At 35.0% G+C, this 20,206-nt stretch overlaps 2 protein-coding genes across 9 annotated transcripts; both read left to right on the plus strand.

Moving 5' to 3' along the window:
* Nucleotides 1–920: 920 nt before the first annotated feature.
* Nucleotides 921–15,378, plus strand: LOC105204005 (ATP-dependent 6-phosphofructokinase). Of its 7 annotated transcripts, none has more exons than XM_011172987.3 (17): nucleotides 921–1,271; nucleotides 6,390–6,510; nucleotides 6,820–6,971; nucleotides 7,053–7,242; nucleotides 7,326–7,536; nucleotides 8,677–8,785; nucleotides 9,385–9,573; nucleotides 9,935–10,125; nucleotides 10,216–10,291; nucleotides 10,491–10,517; nucleotides 10,616–10,636; nucleotides 10,857–10,958; nucleotides 11,040–11,246; nucleotides 11,329–11,481; nucleotides 11,568–11,892; nucleotides 11,983–12,205; nucleotides 12,280–15,378. In XM_011172987.3, exons 1-17 carry the CDS (start codon nucleotides 1,245–1,247, stop codon nucleotides 12,422–12,424), a joined length of 2,469 nt encoding a protein of 822 aa, XP_011171289.1. In that variant the 5' UTR covers nucleotides 921–1,244; the 3' UTR covers nucleotides 12,425–15,378. The 7 variants fall into 7 exon arrangements, with proteins under 7 accessions (XP_011171289.1, XP_025990563.1, XP_011171288.1 ...); XM_011172986.3 differs by lacking the exon at nucleotides 8,677–8,785 and adding an exon at nucleotides 7,748–7,856 and having other exon boundaries at nucleotides 922–1,271; XM_039450630.1 differs by lacking the exons at nucleotides 921–1,271; nucleotides 8,677–8,785 and adding exons at nucleotides 2,810–2,916; nucleotides 7,748–7,856.
* A 932-nt stretch (nucleotides 15,379–16,310) lies between these two features.
* LOC105204006 (translocating chain-associated membrane protein 1) lies at nucleotides 16,311–20,010 on the plus strand. 2 transcript variants are annotated; one of them, XM_026134782.2, is made up of 8 exons: nucleotides 16,312–16,601; nucleotides 16,965–17,016; nucleotides 17,122–17,298; nucleotides 17,375–17,490; nucleotides 17,564–17,776; nucleotides 17,854–17,963; nucleotides 18,049–18,336; nucleotides 18,682–20,010. In XM_026134782.2, exons 3-8 carry the CDS (start codon nucleotides 17,143–17,145, stop codon nucleotides 18,768–18,770), a joined length of 972 nt encoding a protein of 323 aa, XP_025990567.1. In that variant the 5' UTR covers nucleotides 16,312–16,601; nucleotides 16,965–17,016; nucleotides 17,122–17,142; the 3' UTR covers nucleotides 18,771–20,010. The 2 variants fall into 2 exon arrangements, with proteins under 2 accessions (XP_011171294.1, XP_025990567.1); XM_011172992.3 differs by lacking the exon at nucleotides 16,965–17,016 and having other exon boundaries at nucleotides 16,311–16,601.
* Nucleotides 20,011–20,206: the final 196 nt, after the last annotated feature.

Here is a 20,206-nt window from a genome sequence, read left to right on the forward strand (position 1 = left end):
TTAATATAAATGTTTTTTTTTTATTAAGGCGAAATAAAGTTTATGCAAAAAATAGAATGCATAAAATGTTGCACGCAAAGATAAAGTTTAATCGTGTCATTTATTGTTATAATAATTTTATAATATATTTCAAGAAATATTCCTTTAAATCTCAAAAAGTATATGAATATTTGTATAATATTTCACGGATATTAAAGCAATACATCAAGGATATTATATCAAGTGGACATATAATATTAACAGAATGTTTCCATGATAAAAAAATATTATTTTTCAGACCATTTTCAGAATATTCATAGTGATATTCTCGGACTGTTTATAATATTAATTTAATTTCTAATAATATTCATATAATATTCTAGGAATATTGTAGTGTGTTTATGGAGTGCTGGCTTGATAAAATATTCGATGCGCTAATATTCGTTTTTTATATGAATATATATTTAATAACCGAAATGATTTTATTAAGCTAGCTTTACATATGGCAATACCTTCAAAGCGGATTCGCTATTAAAAATGGGATTATCCCGCGCCTTTCAATTCGAATTTCATATCGGAAATGATATTGATTACTTTTAATTCAAAAGATTCTTTTGACATTTCGAAAATCACTAGCTAAAATTCATCAGAGGATTGTTATTAATCTCACGCATGTACAACGAGGCTGGATCCGACGGGGCTTTTTCGCAATTATTTATTATTCTACATAACGAGATGCAAACGTCGCGACGCGTCATTTCGCGAGCGATCTCGCGGATTTTGCATCGCTGCGTTCACGAGTTCTTCAGGTACAAACGTCGCGGGTCTTTGTACCCGCTATAGACTTTGCTCGTCGGAAACGATCGCGAATTGCGTCATATCGCGTCGGCCGTCGCGTCCCGTCCGTGGAAACTCGCTATTTAAGCTGTTCCTTGCGCTTCGGTCGTCATATAGAAGTCGGTCCGTCCAAGTGAAACGTCGACGGCGATCAATCGCGATAATAAAGAAGCGTCAAATTTCCCTTCATCGGATGACGAAGCCAGAAAATTATTCGAGAAAGTTGCATGTGTTATTTTTAGTGAATCGAATAACGATGAGAAATATATTTGGCACCGCCGTCTATTGATAACGATGTGTGCACAATGATAGTGAAAGTTATGATTATTTTCAAGATTTTTTGATAGATAGACACGTTTAGAATTGCAAGTGAATACTTTCGAATTATCCAGAGTCTCTAAGTGTTATTTGCATCCCGACTTACGAAAATGGACTACTACGAAGATTGTTATCAGGTAAGTTTATCGTTTTTTTTGTTTTTTTAAATAAATTAAAGACTGAAAAACAAACGTGTATAATAATGATCAATCAATTTTATCGCGATGTCATCCGCTCTTCTTATCTACTCTTCTGTCTTAATCGGATTAATCATAATGTTCAGTTGAAACCGCAGTCAACGTTGATTGATTGCATTAGCTTTTATTTAGACATCAATATCGATTGTAATAAGCGTCCATTTTGAACGCAAATATTAAAATTCATCCATATTTATAAATATAGCTGGCAGTAAATATCGGTTATTTTACGTTAATTGTTGCATACAGAAAATTAGAAACGCGTGCGCTTCATTTATTTGGATTCTACGTGCGTCGAAAAATATAATACATTGCACATAAAATATAAATAATCTACATTACGCGTATACAATGTAAACTATGTTTTATTGTACGTGTCATCTGTGTAAACAATATAATCTATGAATCATTAAAGATTCAGATCTTATCAGAACCATCGGAATCGAAGATCATTCCATTTTTTATTCTTAATATTATATTTTATTATAATTTTATTTCATTAACATATTAAAGTGAAATGTCTTGACAAGCCTTAATAATTTAATTATTAATTCTTTCTGTATTGTGCCATCCGATTTGTAATAATTTACATTGCTTGTACTATCGCGAAAAAGATTCCAAAAAGTAAACATAAACGATACATGAGCAATCCACGTGAACATGATCGTGAAATGTAAGATATAATCGTGACTTATTATTTTCGATCAGAACCATTTTTTTTTTAGCAAGTAAAATGCGAAATAAAATTTTTCCATCGAGTTGGAAAGTTCGCAATTTTCCCCACTTGGATCACGTCTAATTAACTTTAATCGATTAACTCGATGCTGTCGAGTTACTACCATGGAAAGCAAAACGGCTTGTTATTAGAACGAGACAGTAACTTCCCTTTTTTTTTTCTACTTGGAAATACAAACTAGAAGACGTTACACAAGGAAACGCAACTAGAAAGTGTCTTCTGTCAACAGTTTTTATAGCACCGTCTCGAGTTTTGCAATAATGACGTGTTTTCTATGTCGATATTGGCGACTTTCCACTAAAAATTTAACGATTTCATTTATCTACGTTAGAAGAAAATAATACAATTTTTTTATTCAGCAATCGTATTATGCACAGATACTTTGTCTAAAAAGCTGCATTTGTGCACAATGCGATTGATCAATGGATGAATTAAAAGATATGCTATCTTTTGATCGATTGAAATGTATAATAAATACAAAGAGAAAACAAGAGAATTTTCCATCTTGTTCCAATAAGTTTTATTTGAACACGATCGACACGATTGTTAGCAACACTGGCGACAGAGTTAATCATCGATTAAAATTAACCGGAATTAATCGGTCACCCAAAGACGCGAATCTATCGGCGCACTTCGGTTCTATATTTCGAATCTTCCGCCTCGCGCGCGATCGTTCGAGTGCAACGATTGGTCCGGCTGACTCGGGGGGTGGCGGCGGTGCCAGTGGAGGGTGGCGCGCGGGCCAGCCCAAAGGTCACCTTCAGTCGGCCGGACGTGGCTGCGGCGGTGGGTGCTCGTTAGAGGAGTGTCGGGAAGCGGAGGGACGTCGTCGTCAGTTGCGTTTCTCTGGTGAGTCGAATTGCCCGTCGACGATCGCGATCATCGATCGGTCGTTGACTTTCGAGTGCGCGGCGTTCGTCGTCATCGTCGTCGTCGTCGTCGTCGTTGTCGTTGTCGTTGGGACGCCTGACACCTGCCTGCACGCGACTGTCAATTGATCGGTCAGTATGTGTGTGTGGTCTCGTCGATTTGCTTCTTCGAATCTGATCAGTGTTCGACCGATATTGCCGACGAATCGTAAAATTCGCTCGACGTATACTCGCCGTTTGGTCTTCTCTCATGTTGGTCGAGGGAGATGTTTTTAGGTTAACTTTTCTCGTTGGGCAGGCAAGCACGATTGCTCACTGCAAAAGAATGACGGCTAACGATTTACGTGGCGCTTGTAAATAATGTGAATGCGATCTCAGTGAACTAGCGTCCTAAACAATTGAAGGAACGATAGGAGTTGCATGGAAAAATTGAGGATTGCAGGTGATTGCCGTGATTACGAATTGCAATTGTCTTCCAGCGATCGATTCCCGTCGCTCGGTGCAGTGCCGCTCCAATAAGAGCGTCGTAGAAGATCTAATTATCATCGTGGCATTCGTCGTATGCGCGGAGTATATATACAACCTACACAACTCTCGCGATTACACACAGTTGCATCTTGCATCTCTCACTCGGGATGCGCCGACTGTTTATCAGCTGTTTGACGCGCGCCACGGGATGTCGGAGGGGCAAGACTCGTTCCTGAGACTGTTCCATCGCGCGACGCGCTGATCCCGGCTTCCACTGCTGCAGAAAATGACGAGCTCCATTCTCCGTCTTTCTGCGGTTGAATGCGTAAATTAGAACGCGTTCTCGTCACGCGACAACGCGCCGCGCCGGACGGAAAAAGCTCGGCTGGCGACCAAGCGACAACTTCGCAGTCGCGCGAGATGCTCCTCCTCTCTCTGCGCTTTGAAACGCGGCCAGATTTACGTTCGCGCACGTGTCGTTTTAATTTTAAATTTTAACGGTACTCGCCTTTCGCAACGGGCAGTCCCGATTGCTTCGATCCGGATTTTTCTGCGCGCGGTACATCACGCAGAGATTCCTTCTGCTTTCGACAGAGCAAACGTAAGCTCTTAGCACGTGAGCTTAGCCTTTTTATTATTGTTTTTTTGTTGTCAGTTGAAGTGCTACTTAACGTGATACTTAACATATGTATATATTTTTTTTTTTCTTCATATATTATCTTATTGTTATGAGAGTAGATAGAAAGTTAATAATATTTAACTTAGTTAATTTTAAATGAGTTAATTTTGACTTTCAACTAGTTATTTTTAAAACACACAAACTTTAACTTGGCAACTTCCTTTCTTAAATTAAAAATTTAGATATACATGTAATACAAAAGGCAAAACAATTTATGTAAAAGAAAAATACATTCCTGTATAAAAAAAGAATACTTCCTTGTTATTTTATATAAACTTATATAAACTGTTACATAAACTGGTTTTTATTTAAACTTAATTTACAAATAAAGTATTAAATTTATTCGATAATCTCTTTGTAATTTTTTTGTTGTTATTTAAAGTAATATAACTTAAACAAATTTACAATATTTTAATTTAATAAATAATACTTTCAAAATTAACTTTTAATTTAGCTTAAATTAAATATAATTAAGTTTAATTTAACTTAAATTAATTTTTTTAGGTTTATTAACTTTAACTTAATTTAATAAAATAATATATTTTATCCAACTTTGATTTTATTATACATGAACTGGAATAATGCAAAATTAGTTACAAAAGCAATTTAATTAAAAACTCTAATTTGTATGTAAAGTGATTGTAAAAAGTATTATTAGTTTAGGAGATACTTTATAAAATGTTATTTTTAGAAAGTAAACATTAATTATTAGAGCAATTCATTAATAATTCATTAATAATGAGTATGGTGGAGTGTTTATATGTTATCAATAAATTGCTAATTATTGTTTATTTTCTAAAAATAAGGTTTAAAAAATATCTGTACGAATATATTTTTTATATTCACACGTTTTCTTTTATATATTATTTTTGTATTATTTGCAAATTAGAGTATAATAAATTCAACTACTTATAATAAATCCAAAGCTCGATCTTTGCGTAATTACTGAATCCGGTGGACACATCATAAACATTTTTGTCATTTTTAATCGATATTGCCAGTTTTTCGTGCAAAAATTTCGGCATTTTGAAGAAATGTTTTTCTACGTAATCTCGAATTAATGCAGAAAATTTTTTCGCGTTTTGTTTATGTTTACATTCACACGAAGTAGGCCGCATTAAGTGGGCCGCAGCGGTTCTTCGCGCGCGACACGGAATCGTGCACGAACATCCGCGCTCTATAGTAATTACTCTTGCTCTATGTAATTAGCATAGAGCTATTCAATGCATTTCATTGTTTTTTTTTTTTTACGAAATTTTTAGAACAGTTGCAAGTTGCAATGTATCTCGAATTGGTCGAAATAATAAGGTTAACATTTTGGATCGATGCAAAAATTATCGTGCGAAGAAAAATGTCGGAAAGACACAGAGCCGTTCGGTGTCGTTGCAGAAATGCAATTTATTCGGGTGGCTATGCAAAAAGCGATAGCGATTCGGACGATGCCCCAGACGCACGCGGGAGCAGCGCGAGAATGCAGAATGCAGACGCAAAGATGAGTTTATCGGATTCTACTAGAATTGAATCCTCGAAATTAATATCCAGGGAACCCTCGCAAAGATCTATCGCTGTCGAAGTACTGAGGAAGGTCGACTCTGATAGAATGAGCAGGATCAACATGCAAAATTTAAAGCTCTCTTTATTATTTCCGCAGGCAAGCTCGTTAATGTCACGCACAATTCCATCTTTTTTTTTTTTTACGTAAAAGAAAGAACGACTTTACTCATCTATCTAAAAACTTAGCTGGATACAATTCTGAAAATAATTTTGTTGCACCATCAAAATAATTATGAAGGCTCGTCAAGAATGATGAGCCATGTTGCAAAATGTTTTGACATTCTAGCAACTCGTGTCCTGCATAATTATTTTGATGGTATAACAAAATTTATCTTCAGTACTGTATCCAGCTGAACTTTTGCAAAATTGCTTTTCCTATAGAACGTAGAAATTCACGTGCGATAAATGTTAGAAAATTCACTTGTGGACAGATGTTCTGGGGACGCACTCACAAATCGGTTGAACTGTTACCAACTGGCTCTTCGTTTGAGATAAAATTTGATACGGCCGAGGAAGAGTACGCTAGAAGTCTGCGTTTTCCACAAACGAGACAGAAAGTTATGACCTTTACTTCTCTTTATCGGCTTCTCTTTGTATCTAATCTCTGTTCATTGTAAGATGACTCATAACAGTAAAACATGCAGGAATTGTTACGTCTAGTGTAAGATAAGAAAGATTCGAAAGAAAAAAAAAACGGCGAATATAGTTCCTCAACAATATCACAATTTTGTATACGAATTTTTGCATTACAGAGCTATAAGGAATACTGCGATACAGTCATGGCCGAAGACGCGCCAGCTCAGAAGTTTATAAGACCTGGGAGTCACAAGGGCAAGGGCATCGCCGTGTTCACCAGTGGAGGCGACTCTCAGGGTATTTCAGAATAATCATATAAATTAGAACTGGTCTACGATAGCATAAACGTAGCTGTAAATGATTGTAAGTTGTACGTCCATTTCTGTCAATGCAAATTAACTTTAATTTCCGTTTCATTTTCATTTTATAATTCTAAGAATAGAATCGAGATTAAAATTAATTTATATATACGTTGATGAAAATGGACATGTAACTTGAAATATTTTACGATCATTTATAACTACGTTTACGTTATTGTAGAATGGTCTTTACATATTTCGCATATCTTGAATTAACGTGATTAATCTTCGATATTTTGTCTTTTAGGAATGAATGCCGCTGTACGAGCGGTCGTGAGGATGGGCATTTATCTCGGTTGTAGGGTGTACTTTATCAGGGAAGGCTATCAAGGCATGGTGGACGGTGGACCAAATATCGAGGAAGCTACATGGTCAGCCGTGTCTTGCATCATTCACAAGGTATATATTATAGAGTCGAAAGTAGTGCGTAATCAATCATTTGTATATTATCAACATATAATATGCTTTTTATTTCTTTAGGGTGGTACAGTAATCGGTTCTGCTCGATGCCAAGAATTCAGGGAGCGTCCTGGTCGTCGAAAAGCCGCTAAGAACTTAGTTAATCTGGGCATAACTAATTTAGTAGTGATCGGTGGAGATGGCTCTCTCACGGGTGCGAATCTCTTTAAAGAGGAGTGGCCCTCGCTTCTGAAGGAGCTGGCTGAATCAGGTATTTTTTATTTAGAAAACGTTTAGAAAATCATCACTTTATTCTGGCGATCTATCAAAGCTAACGCATTATTTTGTCATTAGGTGACATAACTGCCGAACAATTAGAGAAGTACAAGCACTTGCACATCGTCGGTCTAGTAGGTTCCATCGATAACGATTTTTGCGGTACTGATATGACGATTGGTACCGATTCCGCGTTGCATCGTATCATTGAAAGTATCGATGCTATAGCTAGTACAGCCTACTCGCATCAGAGAACGTTCATAATGGAAGTCATGGGTCGTCATTGCGGGTAAGATTATATTTTTTATTTTATTATCGAGAAATTAATTCAAGATTTATCAGTAAATGATTTCATACAGAGCCATTAGTTTCCAAATATAAAAGTGTCATCTGATTGACTGATTCAGGACAAGCGATTAATGTCTATATATAATTATCGCTATGAAACGATTTATTGACTCTGGAAGTAAAACATAGATAAATGAACAACTTTCGATTAGGTATCTGGCTATCGTGGGCGCTTTAGCTTCGGAGGCAGACTATGTTTTCTTCCCAGAATGTCCGCCTCCCGTCGACTGGCCTGAAAAATTATGTAAAAAATTGGAGCAGGCACGTCTGATAGACTTTCTCAAATTTTATAAATTTTACATCGCTAATTTTTTTACTAACTTGACGTTTTTTACTAACTAAACGTGAGGATTGAGTTTTTATGTACATGTCAGTTTTTTTTAGTTGCTGAATGTGTTTTGATTTAATATCAATATCATATACGACATCATTGAATGTATATTCCTCTAAACACAGTGACGTCAAAAGGAATACAAACGAAAAGTGTACTTACATTTCACCCCGTGCGCTAATTAATATATAGAGTCAAATATATAGCGATATATCCAATGGTACTGAAGATAATTAGATGACAGAGCCTTTCAGGTACCTGACATTAGCGTCAAGTTTGTCTACCGATGCCACCTATTGCTTTATCCCTGAATCTCCGACAAGTGGTGACTGGGTCGAGGAGCTATGCCGAGGTGTGAAACAGGCACGTTTCTCAACCAGTCGTTACTTTAAATTATCATTATTTAATGTACATCCGGAATAAGCAATTTAATCAGCAATTTAAGGATATATGTGAGAAAGTCTGAACTTGCGTTTGTTTTTTGTACTTTTAAATATAGTATAACTTATCTGAGATAATCAATACGCCAGATTACATATTTTATACGTGTAAAATTTTCTCGTTTCTTGCCATTCTGTTTTTACTTATGCGAAAATTTATCGCGGAAACGTTAGTTCCTATCTACATTTTTCGATCAAGCATTCATAATAAAATGTGTTCATGATTGATTGATGACGCGCATCATTATTTTATATATTTTTAAATATCGCATTGAAGAGTTTTAGTTAGGTTTACAACATAACATTACAGTTATCTGGCTCTGGTGGCAGCTATATGTTGCGAGGCTGATTATGTTTTCATCCCAGAATGGCCACCCGAGCAGGATTGGCCCAACAAGCTGTGCAAAAAGTTGTTGCAGGTTCGACAATACTTTTTTTTTAAATTTTTTAAAACATGAATATTTATTTCTCCTGATTTATTCAACCTGCAAGATAAATTTTCACACATCACTTCCTGCACATTTCATGCTTTGTTCTTTTAATGTCGCAAACGATTGTAATTATTTGAATTGCTTATTATTTTAATTTCATCACTTTGAATGATAAGGTTGCACGATATTCTTTGAAGGCATTTTTTTTCTCAGTATAGAAGAAAAGTAAAATTATTTAACAAAATTGAATGTGCATGTTGTACTTATATAGTTTATAATATTATTTATATGTAAGTAACATTATTCTGATATAAAAAGCATACAAAATGCTGTTAACGTTTAATTAACGCTGCTAATTGTGCTGCTAACATAATTCAAAGATTTATATTTTTGATATTGTATATAACACCTCTTTACGTATTATTATTAATGTATGTAATCATACAATGCATTGCTATTATATTATTTTTGTCTTTAATTATCTTTACTTCTCTATTCTCTTACAGTTTGCTTTTTTAGATCTATTCGAGCAAAAATTAAATTTTGATATACGAGAAATTTTCGTTATTACGCAACTTTTCTTTCAGGAAAGACTTACTGGTCAACGGCTTAATATTATTATTGTGGCTGAAGGAGCTGTCGACAGAAACGGTGATCCAATCACTGCTGATAAGGTGCACAAAGTTGTCGTGGAGAAATTGCAGCAGGATACGAGAGTTACAGTCTTGGGTCATGTACAAAGAGGTGGCAATCCTTCAGCTTTCGATAGAGTTTTGGTGAGATACGCACACACAATTTAGAATTTTTAATATTGAGACACATGACAAGCGTATATATAATTTTTTAATGTTCAACTTGAAACTTTCTCAATTAATATATATTTTTTTTGCTTTATATCTTTTTTGCGTGCCATACGCTTGTCAGTGCGTAAGCGATTTCTTCTGTATATATCCGTAGATATATGAGACTTACAGTTTTTAACGCCTGTTCCGAACGTCCCATATTGTTTTGGGTGGATTTGAACCCGGATCTTTGACACGGAGAACAAACTCGCGACTCCTTATGTTACATTGTCACTTTTTTTATGTACAATGTTATAATACGTGTCATATTTTTAAGGAATAACGAACATTACAGGGATGCCGGATGGGAGCTGAAGCCGTGATGGCTTTAATGGAAGCAACCCCCGATACGGAAGCCTGCGTTATTACGTTGGACGGTAATCAAGCCGTAAGATTACCACTTATGGAATGTGTTCGTCGTACGAAGGCCGTGGCGCAGGCTATGGCTGATAAAAACTGGGATCTTGCTGTTCAACTTCGAGGAAAGTAAGTGAATTGATATAAAACACGTCGCTATATCAATAAGCGAAATATAAAGTATATTAATAAATGTGTATGCATTTGTTTATCTTTTAGGGGCTTTGAGCGTAACTTGGACACGTACAAAATGTTGACTCGTTTGAAAGCGCCGCATCTAGTAGATCTTAACAAGGTACGATTGTTTTTCGTTTACAATTAAGTTTATTCTAACGACCCGAAAAGCTCTATATTTAATGCAGTGTTAATGTAGCATTAATCTAGTCAGAAAAGTAGATAGAAGTATATCGTGAGAATTTTGGGTCTTTGTAAAATAAATAACATATAATGAATAAAGCATAGATTATTATATGTATTATTTGATATTGCTTCAGGAAGTTAATGGCCGCACATTACCGAAGGTAAATTAGTTAAAAGCATACGAGCATACATTCCTCTCAAATTTTGTACATAATATACCAATATGCAATTTCCCTAACGCACATTTTTCCTCCCGTAGCAATACACTTTATGTGGACAAGTGAGTTAACCCTTTGGAGTAGAGAATGTGTGCCTTGTGTTAGAAATACATATCATTTACCGTACTTCACGATCATCCCCTCGCAGACAGATGAAACGAAAGCATTGTGCGCTGTTTAATGTGCGACTTCATACATAAAATGCGGTCTTGCAGCTTCTCGTGCACGTTGCATGATGCCTTGTGTTGGTTTTCATTCTCATGACTTACGGTTTTATTACAGGATCATTATACATTGGCGGTCATGCACATAGGATCGCCGTCTTGCGGCATGAACGCGGCGGTTCGTTCCTTCGTGAGGAATTGTATCTATCGAGGCGATAAGGTATAATACATATGGAGAAGTCCTGAATATTGTTTTGCGTACTTTTGTTACGCTCAATTTCACTCAATTCTTGATTTGTAGGTATACGGTATCGGCGACGGAGTGCTGGGCCTGATAGCTGGTAGACTGAAATTGATGGACTGGCCGTCCGTCACCGGCTGGGTCTCGGAAGGTGGCGCGAAATTGGGAACGAAGCGCGCACCGCCCACGGAGGATCAGTTGCCTCAAATCGCTCAGAAACTTAAAGAATTTGAAATACAGGCATTGCTTATCATAGGTGGATTTGAGGTAACAAATGCGCCGTATCTTGCACATTGAATCCGCGTTTAAAAATCAGTATCGATAAAAGCGTATATTTTTATTTCTCCAGGGTTTTCAGACCGGTCTCACATTTTACAAGGCAAGGGACAAGTACGACGAGTTCAGAATTCCTATCGCTATGATTCCCGCGACCATTAGCAACAATGTACCGGGCACCGAGTTTTCATTGGGCTGCGACACAGCTTCGAATGAAATTACGGAAGTGAGTTTTGTGACGTTTGTAAATTTGACGATTTAGGGTTTAATAGTGTACTATTTAATAATATATTCATCTTATCCTATCGTTAGATTTGCGATCGCATTCGACAATCGGCGCAAGGTACTAAACGTCGCGTGTTTATAATCGAGACGATGGGTGGTTACTGCGGATATTTAGCGACCATCGCTGGTCTAGCCGGTGGCGCCGACGCGGCGTACATCTACGAGGAGAAATTTAACATTAAAGATTTGAATCAAGATGTTATCGCGATGGCGGCAAAGATGTCAGAAGGCGTCGAGAGGGGTCTCATTATCAGAAACGAGAATGCCAATGAGAATTACAATACAGAGTTTATGTTTAGACTTTTTAGCGAGGAAGGAAAGGGTCTATTCAGTTGTAGAAGGAATATACTCGGTACGCGTTTTTTCACTTGCTCCTCTTTTAAGCGGTCTCTTGATATTTCATACGATATGTAATTTATTTCCGTTGCGAAATATTTTCTAGGTCACATGCAGCAAGGAGGCTCGCCAACGCCTTTCGACCGTAACTTGGGTACGAAGATGGGTTCTAAGGCGGTGGAATGGTTTAGCGACCAATTGAGAAAATGCACTAGTCCCGAAGGCAAAACGTTCACTACGGCAGCGGACAGCGCGGTGATGCTCGGTATCGTCAGACGTCAGTACAGATATACACCATTCATGGAACTTATGGAAGTTACCGACTTTGAGTGCGTATCCTATTAAAAACCTTTTAACGAATTTTAATTCTCACCCACACATAATACTTTATAAAAATTGTTAGGCATCGCATTCCGACATATCAATGGTGGATGAAGTTGCGTCCGTTATTAAAAGTATTGGCGAAGCACGAGTCGACGTACGAAGAGGAGGGTCTTTACATAACCGTCGAAGAGATGGACGAACAAAAGGATCCGCCACTTGTATAAACCGTGAGATTAATCTATTAAGAAGCGCCAGTAGATAATGCAAAATGGATGTCATGTGAATAGGCGCCGATTATTAAAAGTATTGCAGTATTGTATGAATTATATAACAATTTTATTGCTGCTCTCGACGAGAAATGAATCTTATATTTGTTTATTGAATTATGTGTATTTGAAATTTTTAATTGTGTATATATTAGTGATCATTATTTAAGATCTACAAGTGAATTTTCAATGCGTATAACTTGAGTAACTTGCAGATGTGATAGAAATTATATAATGTTCTTTTATCTACTTTCGGCTGTCTCTTGTTCGTATGTTAAACGTTTTCGAGCTCAGGTAAGAAATGGGTACAAAGGCAGTACCTGAAGCACAAAGGTATAAAGTAATACCTTCATAACGTGTAATATCTATCTACCAATTGATGCAGCTTGCTAAAAGCGATATCCTCCATTGAGACACGAAATATGATATTGTTATCTTATAGTAATGTTAAATTCGCAATGCATACATTGATGCATAGTATTGAAGGTAAATTAGAAATATTGATATATGCGAAATCTAGTGTAGTAAGATATACCAATTTCAAGCGCTAAAAAATAATGGGGCAGAGAATCATTCTGACGAAATATATATAAACATGTGACTAAATTGAAGATGTACTGAACTTACATTTGATATGCTGCTCGAACCCAGTACACACACTTTTGGCACTATATTTAATTGTCATGTATTCAGCAACAAAACAATTCACGAAAACGTTTATTAGCGTCATTAGCAAATAAAGATATTATTTGTGCATTTTTGATGCTTTGACGTTATGGATGCTTTATGAATTAAATATGACAATGTCAAATCTTGTTTTGATATTCTGTTTAATTCTTTAAATTAAGTTTAGTGGAACGCTTAATTACTTTTCAGTTGTAGCACGGATCGAGAAGTAAATCAGATTGAGAGAAATTACAAGAGTTTCACAAGTTAAACATTCTGAACTCGTATTTGTGGTCTACTAAGGCATAGGATTAAAAGTAATGCGGTATTTTGCGTCGGTGAAGGTGTTTATCTTTCGGTTTAGCGTTTACTCGAAGCTATAAAAAGCTATTGGAGAATATACCTGTCTACCTCAAAACATAATTTTGCAACGGTGAACGAACGACTCGTAGGAAAGAAATTGACCTGAGTCGGCGCGTTAGTTGCACATAACGTTAAAAAAATTTTTGCTAAAATTTAAGGCTTGTGACCACAAAGTATTTAGATTTAATTCTTTTTCTCTTACTCTACTGTCTATCTATCTTTCTATCTCTCTCTTTCTCTCTCTATACTCGTATATTTAACTTTCAAGAAGAGTATTAATCTCATAATTGTTTTCGGCGTATAAGATAGCGTTCGTCGTGTTCTTACGAGATTTTAGAACCAGATAATTACATTCTGGTATTCATTGAAAATTGTCTTGTGCAAACTCTTACTCGTGTTCGTGTGAGTTCATTTAAGTGTCAGAATAAAATTGCCGACTCGTGATTTTAATGGAAATACGCGTAAGGCAGCAAAACAACGTGTATAATAGCGTATAATTTTTTCATCGTAGTTGAACATACAATTTAAGAATTGTGGAGTGTGTAACGATTTTCATTCGACTGCTGATTAGCATTCGTAATGCTACGTTTAAGATTGGCTTAGTAGGTAGCGATTAATGCATGATGCGAAAAAACGAAAATGATAAACTTCGAAAGTACAATAATTTGCGCATACATTACAATTTACTCTAACTAGAGTAATAATATAAAAAAAAAAACATATAAAGTAATAATACAAATATATATATATAAATTATTCGACAAAGTGCTTGTTTAAAATATCGTTCCGAAATATATGATGTCTACTAATATATGACAAATAAAATTGCTCTTGTTGAAAATAATATCGCTAATGACACTTGTTTAAACGATCACGTAGAAATATGATTTTATGTCCAAATTTACTAATGTAAGTTAACTTTAATCTCGATTTAATTAACATTTTATCTTTTCTTTTAGTTCTAAAAATTATTGAAAAAAGATAAAGAGTAAGTTAAACCAAGATTAAAGTTAATTTATGTTAATAGAAATAAACATTAATGTCTTATCAAAAGATTAAACTATTGAACGAAATAAAAGTGCGATAATACGGGAGTTACAAGGCTCTTATCGATTATTTGTGCATAATTTATAATTATAATCTGTATCGGTGTGCTTATTATATTTTTCGTATATTTTGATAGAGTTTTTTATTTCAGGACAAGTATATATTATAAATTACAATTAGGAATTTTAATTTTTATAAAAGTTTTTTATTTCAATATATAAATAGACTTCAGAATCAGGATAGAATACCCAATTCAGAATTTGATACAGATTGGATATATATATATATATATATTGAGCTTCTGCCGGTACAAATAAATTATGTTGATATTTAATATTATTTAATATCCCAATTATCTATTTGATTTGTATGCGTTGATTAAAATACATGTATATAATTATGGAGTGCTATACATATATCGCATACTACACTATTCTAGTTATACATATACACAAAAATGTACAAATAGTACTTGCATAATGTCGAAGTGTTAGCTGCCCGTCACTAACGCAATAAGAATATAAAAAATAATATATTATTTTTAAGATTTTCAGAGATATATTTTTGACTCATTGTTGATCAATGAATTTACATCCTACACTATATGTATAGTATTAGAGTTACCATATTTATTTTTCTTCCGATATTTTGATTATCGAATAATATATGTCATTGCGTGCTCGACGGTGTGGTACACATAAAATTGTAATTTGCCAATAATTGGGAACGTCCCGCAAATTGATTGTTGCGACGAAACGTTTAAATTTAAGAGAAACTGCTATATATATTACGCACGATGTTGTATCCATGTCGTGAAATAAACTATATCTTTTAAATGTGTTACTCAAACATATCACCTAAATATATATATTTTTTCTTGTAAAATCTAAATACTGTTATGCTAAATATTGCATCATAATTATATATTTTTCATATTTAAAAACTTTTCTTCTTACATCGTTTCTTCGCTTTTAGAGTTATCCAAAATTATTAAGAAAATATATTTCAGCAAGCGATAATATGCAGCAAGTAATAATGATGCAAATTGTAAGCCCTTCAATAAATGCGAAAGTAAATTATATTTTTTTACTTTTTTCTTTTATATAATAAAAATAAGATTTAAAATATCTAATAAATGTTTTTATACATAAAATATTTAATGTATCTTTTCATACATAAAAGAGTCACTAGTACACTAGTCGATTGCATTGATCACATGTGATTTTATTTTGAATTACAACTATAGTTTCACTTCTTATGTGAGTTCCCAGATTTGTTCAACGTTATTTATAACCACGTCCGGATTATTTTTGTGAAACGTGAAGTATCCCTGTAATCAAAAAGCCACGCTTGTTCTTTCAACAGATACGACACGATGCAAGTTGCAATAAAATCAGCGCTTTAAAGTATAATTCCTGCGTTCTCTTTTAACTTGCAATTTTTCTCACTTCATGAGAATTTATTCATTAAATATGCAGCATTTCTTTCAATTCAAATCCATGCGAGCTGTGCTCGGTGCTGAGTACGTCGCGCTACAAGTCAAGTGAACATCTGAATTGAAATCTTTCTTCGAGTCGTCGCCTCTGCATTCTTCTGCGTCCCGCTCCGCAGCGCGTGTATTAAATAAAACAGAAAAAAAATAATCATAAATCTGGTTGCGGGACGGACAGGAGAGAATTCCAAAGGACGTGGATGCACGAGCGTGCTGGTGGTCAGTATGACGTGTGCGGTGCCAACGGGTTGGGGGGCGAGCGCCACATTGCTCGACGTTGATTGCCGCGTGTGTAGCGTACGCGCGCATGACGTTTCCGCGCGGTGAAACGTCGTGGCCCGGTTCTCGCAGTGGGGCCGCCTGTTCCGTCCTCCTCCTTCTGTCTGTTGTGCCGCGTTCGCCGCTCAGTGAAGACGCACGCTCCAGTCGACCAAAATGGTCACGGTGAAGGGACGCAAGAGCTCTAGCAAGAATCCGCCGATTCTCAGCCACGAGTTTATCATACAGAACCATGCGGACATCGTCTCCTGCGTGGCTATGGTCTTCGTGATCGGCCTCATGATACAGGTCGGTGCGCCCGTCTCGGAATTCCGGGCCCGTTACAATTTACAACTGCTTTGACTTACATTTTGGTGAAAGGCGACAGAATCGCATCTGCATGAGTTCCTAGTGAGGTTTCCACCTCTGATCCCACCTCTGTGTCGCGTCAGATGGAAATTTGGAAACGCCGGAGAAGTGGGATGACCATATGTTACGAGTTGTTAATTAGCAAAACGAATCGGATTCGTCGCATACATGTTTATTTATTACATCTGTAAAGATTTATTTCCAACTTTTGAATCCTTGTTATGTTCACAAACATATTGACGCTAATAGATTGATCTTATATGTGCAAACATTGCATTCAATACTATATTTTTAAATTTTCAGTGCTATTATAATTGCTTTTTCACACTAACTCAGAAAAAACAAAGAGGAGAAGGTATTATCAAAACATTAAAATTTATTTTGTCAAAATATCTGACTACTACTCGTTTTATCAACTATGCGTTTTATCTCTGACAAGATTATTTCTTATTTTGTTCAGGTTACTTCACCATGGGCCTATATGTTTATTGCTATTCATCATAATGTGACTAATACCACTGAAGAACCAATGGCGATGGTGAAGTATACCACAGGATGGAAAGATGCGTGTGCAGTGTTCTTTTATTTCTTGATAACTATTATAATGCATGCTGTGCTTCAGGAATATATATTTGATGTAAGTACATCTAAGATATTGAATACATATAAGAATATATTTAAACTTTTATTGATAAAATCCTTTTAATCTGCAGAAAATTTCTAAGCGACTTCATCTCAGCAAAGTAAAACTTTCTAAATTCAACGAATCCAGTCAATTGATAGTGTTTTATACATTATCCGCATTGTGGGCCATTGATATTATAATCAGGTAATATAGACCTTAGCAATGAAGTGAAATATAAAGAAAAAGTATAGAGTAACGAGTTTTTTTTTTCTTTCAGAGAGAATATTCTTTTAAACGTATGGACGTTGTGGGAAGAATATCCGATGCCAATGTCTGCCTCCTTAAAACTATTTTTCATCGGTCAGCTGTCCTATTGGCTGCACTGCTATCCTGAGCTCTATTTTCAGCGGATTAAGAAAGAAGACATTTTGCAACGCGTCATCCATGCGACCTTTGGATTAGCTTTTACATTTGCAGCTTATTTCTTCAAGTAATATTTTTAACGTACAGACGTTTACTTTCTACTTTTACACAATATATTTTTATTTAAAAAAATATACTCTGCAGTTTCCAACATCTTGCCCTAATCTTGTTAACTCTCCATTATGTGGGAGATGCTTTGCTACATGCAGCCAGACTCGTTCACTTTATTAGCCAAAAAGAAAAGAGAACGAAATGTAAGTTGTCTTTATTGATAATCGAGCTACTATAAGACCGTACATTATAACTTTGAATTAATATGTTTGATTTTTTTTAATACAGTGTCATTCTTGGTGGCCAATTCGATCTATGCATTCGCCCGCGTTGCGACCATTGCACTTACATGTGTGGTGTTCTTGTACGGTTTGAGAAAACAGGAGTTCAAGTTCGACTATGCTACTGGCAACTTTAATATTCCCGCAGTGCAATTCTCAGCAGTATTTATTATCTCACTCTTCGAAGGCTATCTTCTATATTTCTTTATCGCGAAGCAAGTCAAGCGTGCACGCGAGAACGCCGCGCCCGTTGTCATGAAGACGAAATTGAAGCAAAAGCTGAAGAAGCGAGAAGGTAAAATACAACACTGTTGGGCTTTGTTGGAGCAAGCGACGCTTACGGCTTGTCCTCACTTAGATTAAGGCACTACCTATATACACCACAGTTTCGGATCTCTTGCTCTCTCGCGTGCCCACTCGTTTTATGTTACGTTACGTTAGGCTTTGCCGCCGGGACTAAAAATTATATGTATGTGTGTACAACTCACTGTATAATCATTATCACTCCTGCTATAATCCCTCTGCTATTTCTACGGGCGACATTCTATCACGTTTATTATTATATGCTTTGCTATCATCGATCGTTAATTTTTTTTTATCTATCAATTCATTTTATTGAAAAAAATATTTATGTTTGCAGGCAAGAAATCCGAGGACGATGATCTCCCAGAAGTAGATCAGGCGACGAAGAAGAATCTAAGAAATCGTCCTTCAGCTAAAACAAAATAGATGCTCAATAAATTAAAAAAATCACAAGGCTGATCAGATATTCATTTATTCGTCTGCATGTCACGAACATGTTGGAGTGTTCTATTAAGGTGTATAAAAACGCATTCTTCTAAATGTAAAAAATACAAAGCTTCCATAACATTACCGATTAAAAATCGTGTCATGCAGAATGCTGAAATAATCGGTACTCGGATTTTGTATTCAGTAGATGTAGAAATGCAAAACAGATTTTAAATGTTTTATGAAAGAAGCATATAAAGTTCGCTACGTCAGCAGATGTTTTTAACTCTATAAATATGTTTCTTTTTCACTTACCGTTTTATTTCATATGAATTGCACAGATAAATGTTGCATTCAAAAAAGAATCATAAAATATTAACTGTGCACTTTGGTACGTTGTTTTTTTATGCGCGTTGTTTATAATTTTCTAAATATATGTAAACGCGCGTTATTTATAATTCTATTAAGAGAAATTTATGCGATTTTTATTTCTATTTGCTGTTATTTAAAATTCTTCATAAATTTCTTTGCGCATTTCTTTCGATCAATTTAGAGTTGAGATTAAAATAGGCTTATCCAAGTTTTCACTCTTCAATCTCTCTTTCTCCATCGTCTTGCTTTAGACGGAGGGGAGATTGAAGAGAAAACAGACACGAAAAGCCAGACGATAAGTTTGGATTGGTCTTGTTAACCTGGATTATCCTTGGAATAGAAGATTAAAATAGAATAAAAATATGCTAGCATTAAGTTACAAAACAAAAACGATAATGCACTGAAATAATGTTCTGGACCATAAATGTGTTACAAGAATCATGCCACGTAAAAATATACATATCGTATCATGGAATTATGACAGTGTTATACTTAAATATAAGTTTTACTATTTTTTAATATATCTATCAATAAAAAGAGACAGTCTCGTATTACAGCATCGCGTGCTTTGCGAATAAGTATATTTCTTAAAATTTACTATTCCAAGGAAGAGAAATTGTAAACATATACCCACAAAAAACTTGAAAAATAATTTTTGAAAAATATTTCTACTGTTCTGAAATCTTACACTGTAAAATTTCTATTCTTAATTCTACTTCTGGTTTTGCGATAAAAATTTAACGCCGTAATGAATCAATGTTTTTTCTGTTTGCGTCTGATATATTTTTTTAAGAGGATAAAATATGTAATGATATTTTGAAAACTTATCTTGTTAAATAATAATTGTATTAAAATTGAATAAGATTTATAAGTTGTATATTAAAACATTATTTTTAACACAAATATTCTTATATAGCAATGTAAGAAAAAAAATGATTTTATGAATATAAATTTTTAAGAAATTAAATATTAAATTGATTTCTTAGTATGGAACATGTAATTTTTTAAAAATTTATTAACTATCTTATTAAATAATAATTATGTTAATTGAATAAGATTTATAG

This window comes from Solenopsis invicta, chromosome 6, assembly GCF_016802725.1.
Source record: "Solenopsis invicta isolate M01_SB chromosome 6, UNIL_Sinv_3.0, whole genome shotgun sequence".
Lineage (NCBI taxonomy): Eukaryota > Metazoa > Arthropoda > Insecta > Hymenoptera > Formicidae > Solenopsis > Solenopsis invicta.

Excerpts from the sequence above, each read along its gene's own strand:
- LOC105204005 (XM_011172987.3), top strand. The coding sequence starts at position 1,245 with ATGGACTACTACGAAGATTGTTATCAG. Across the intron at positions 7,243-7,325 it reads GAAGGAGCTGGCTGAATCAG|GTGACATAACTGCCGAACAA; the intron begins GTATTTTTTATT and ends TTTTGTCATTAG. Across the intron at positions 10,518-10,615 it reads ATGGCCGCACATTACCGAAG|CAATACACTTTATGTGGACA; the intron begins GTAAATTAGTTA and ends TTCCTCCCGTAG.
- LOC105204006 (XM_011172992.3), top strand. The coding sequence starts at position 16,470 with ATGGTCACGGTGAAGGGACGCAAGAGCTCTAGCAAGAATCCGCCGATT. Across the intron at positions 16,602-17,121 it reads TGATCGGCCTCATGATACAG|GTTACTTCACCATGGGCCTA; the intron begins GTCGGTGCGCCC and ends TATTTTGTTCAG. Across the intron at positions 17,777-17,853 it reads TTTGCAGCTTATTTCTTCAA|TTTCCAACATCTTGCCCTAA; the intron begins GTAATATTTTTA and ends TATACTCTGCAG.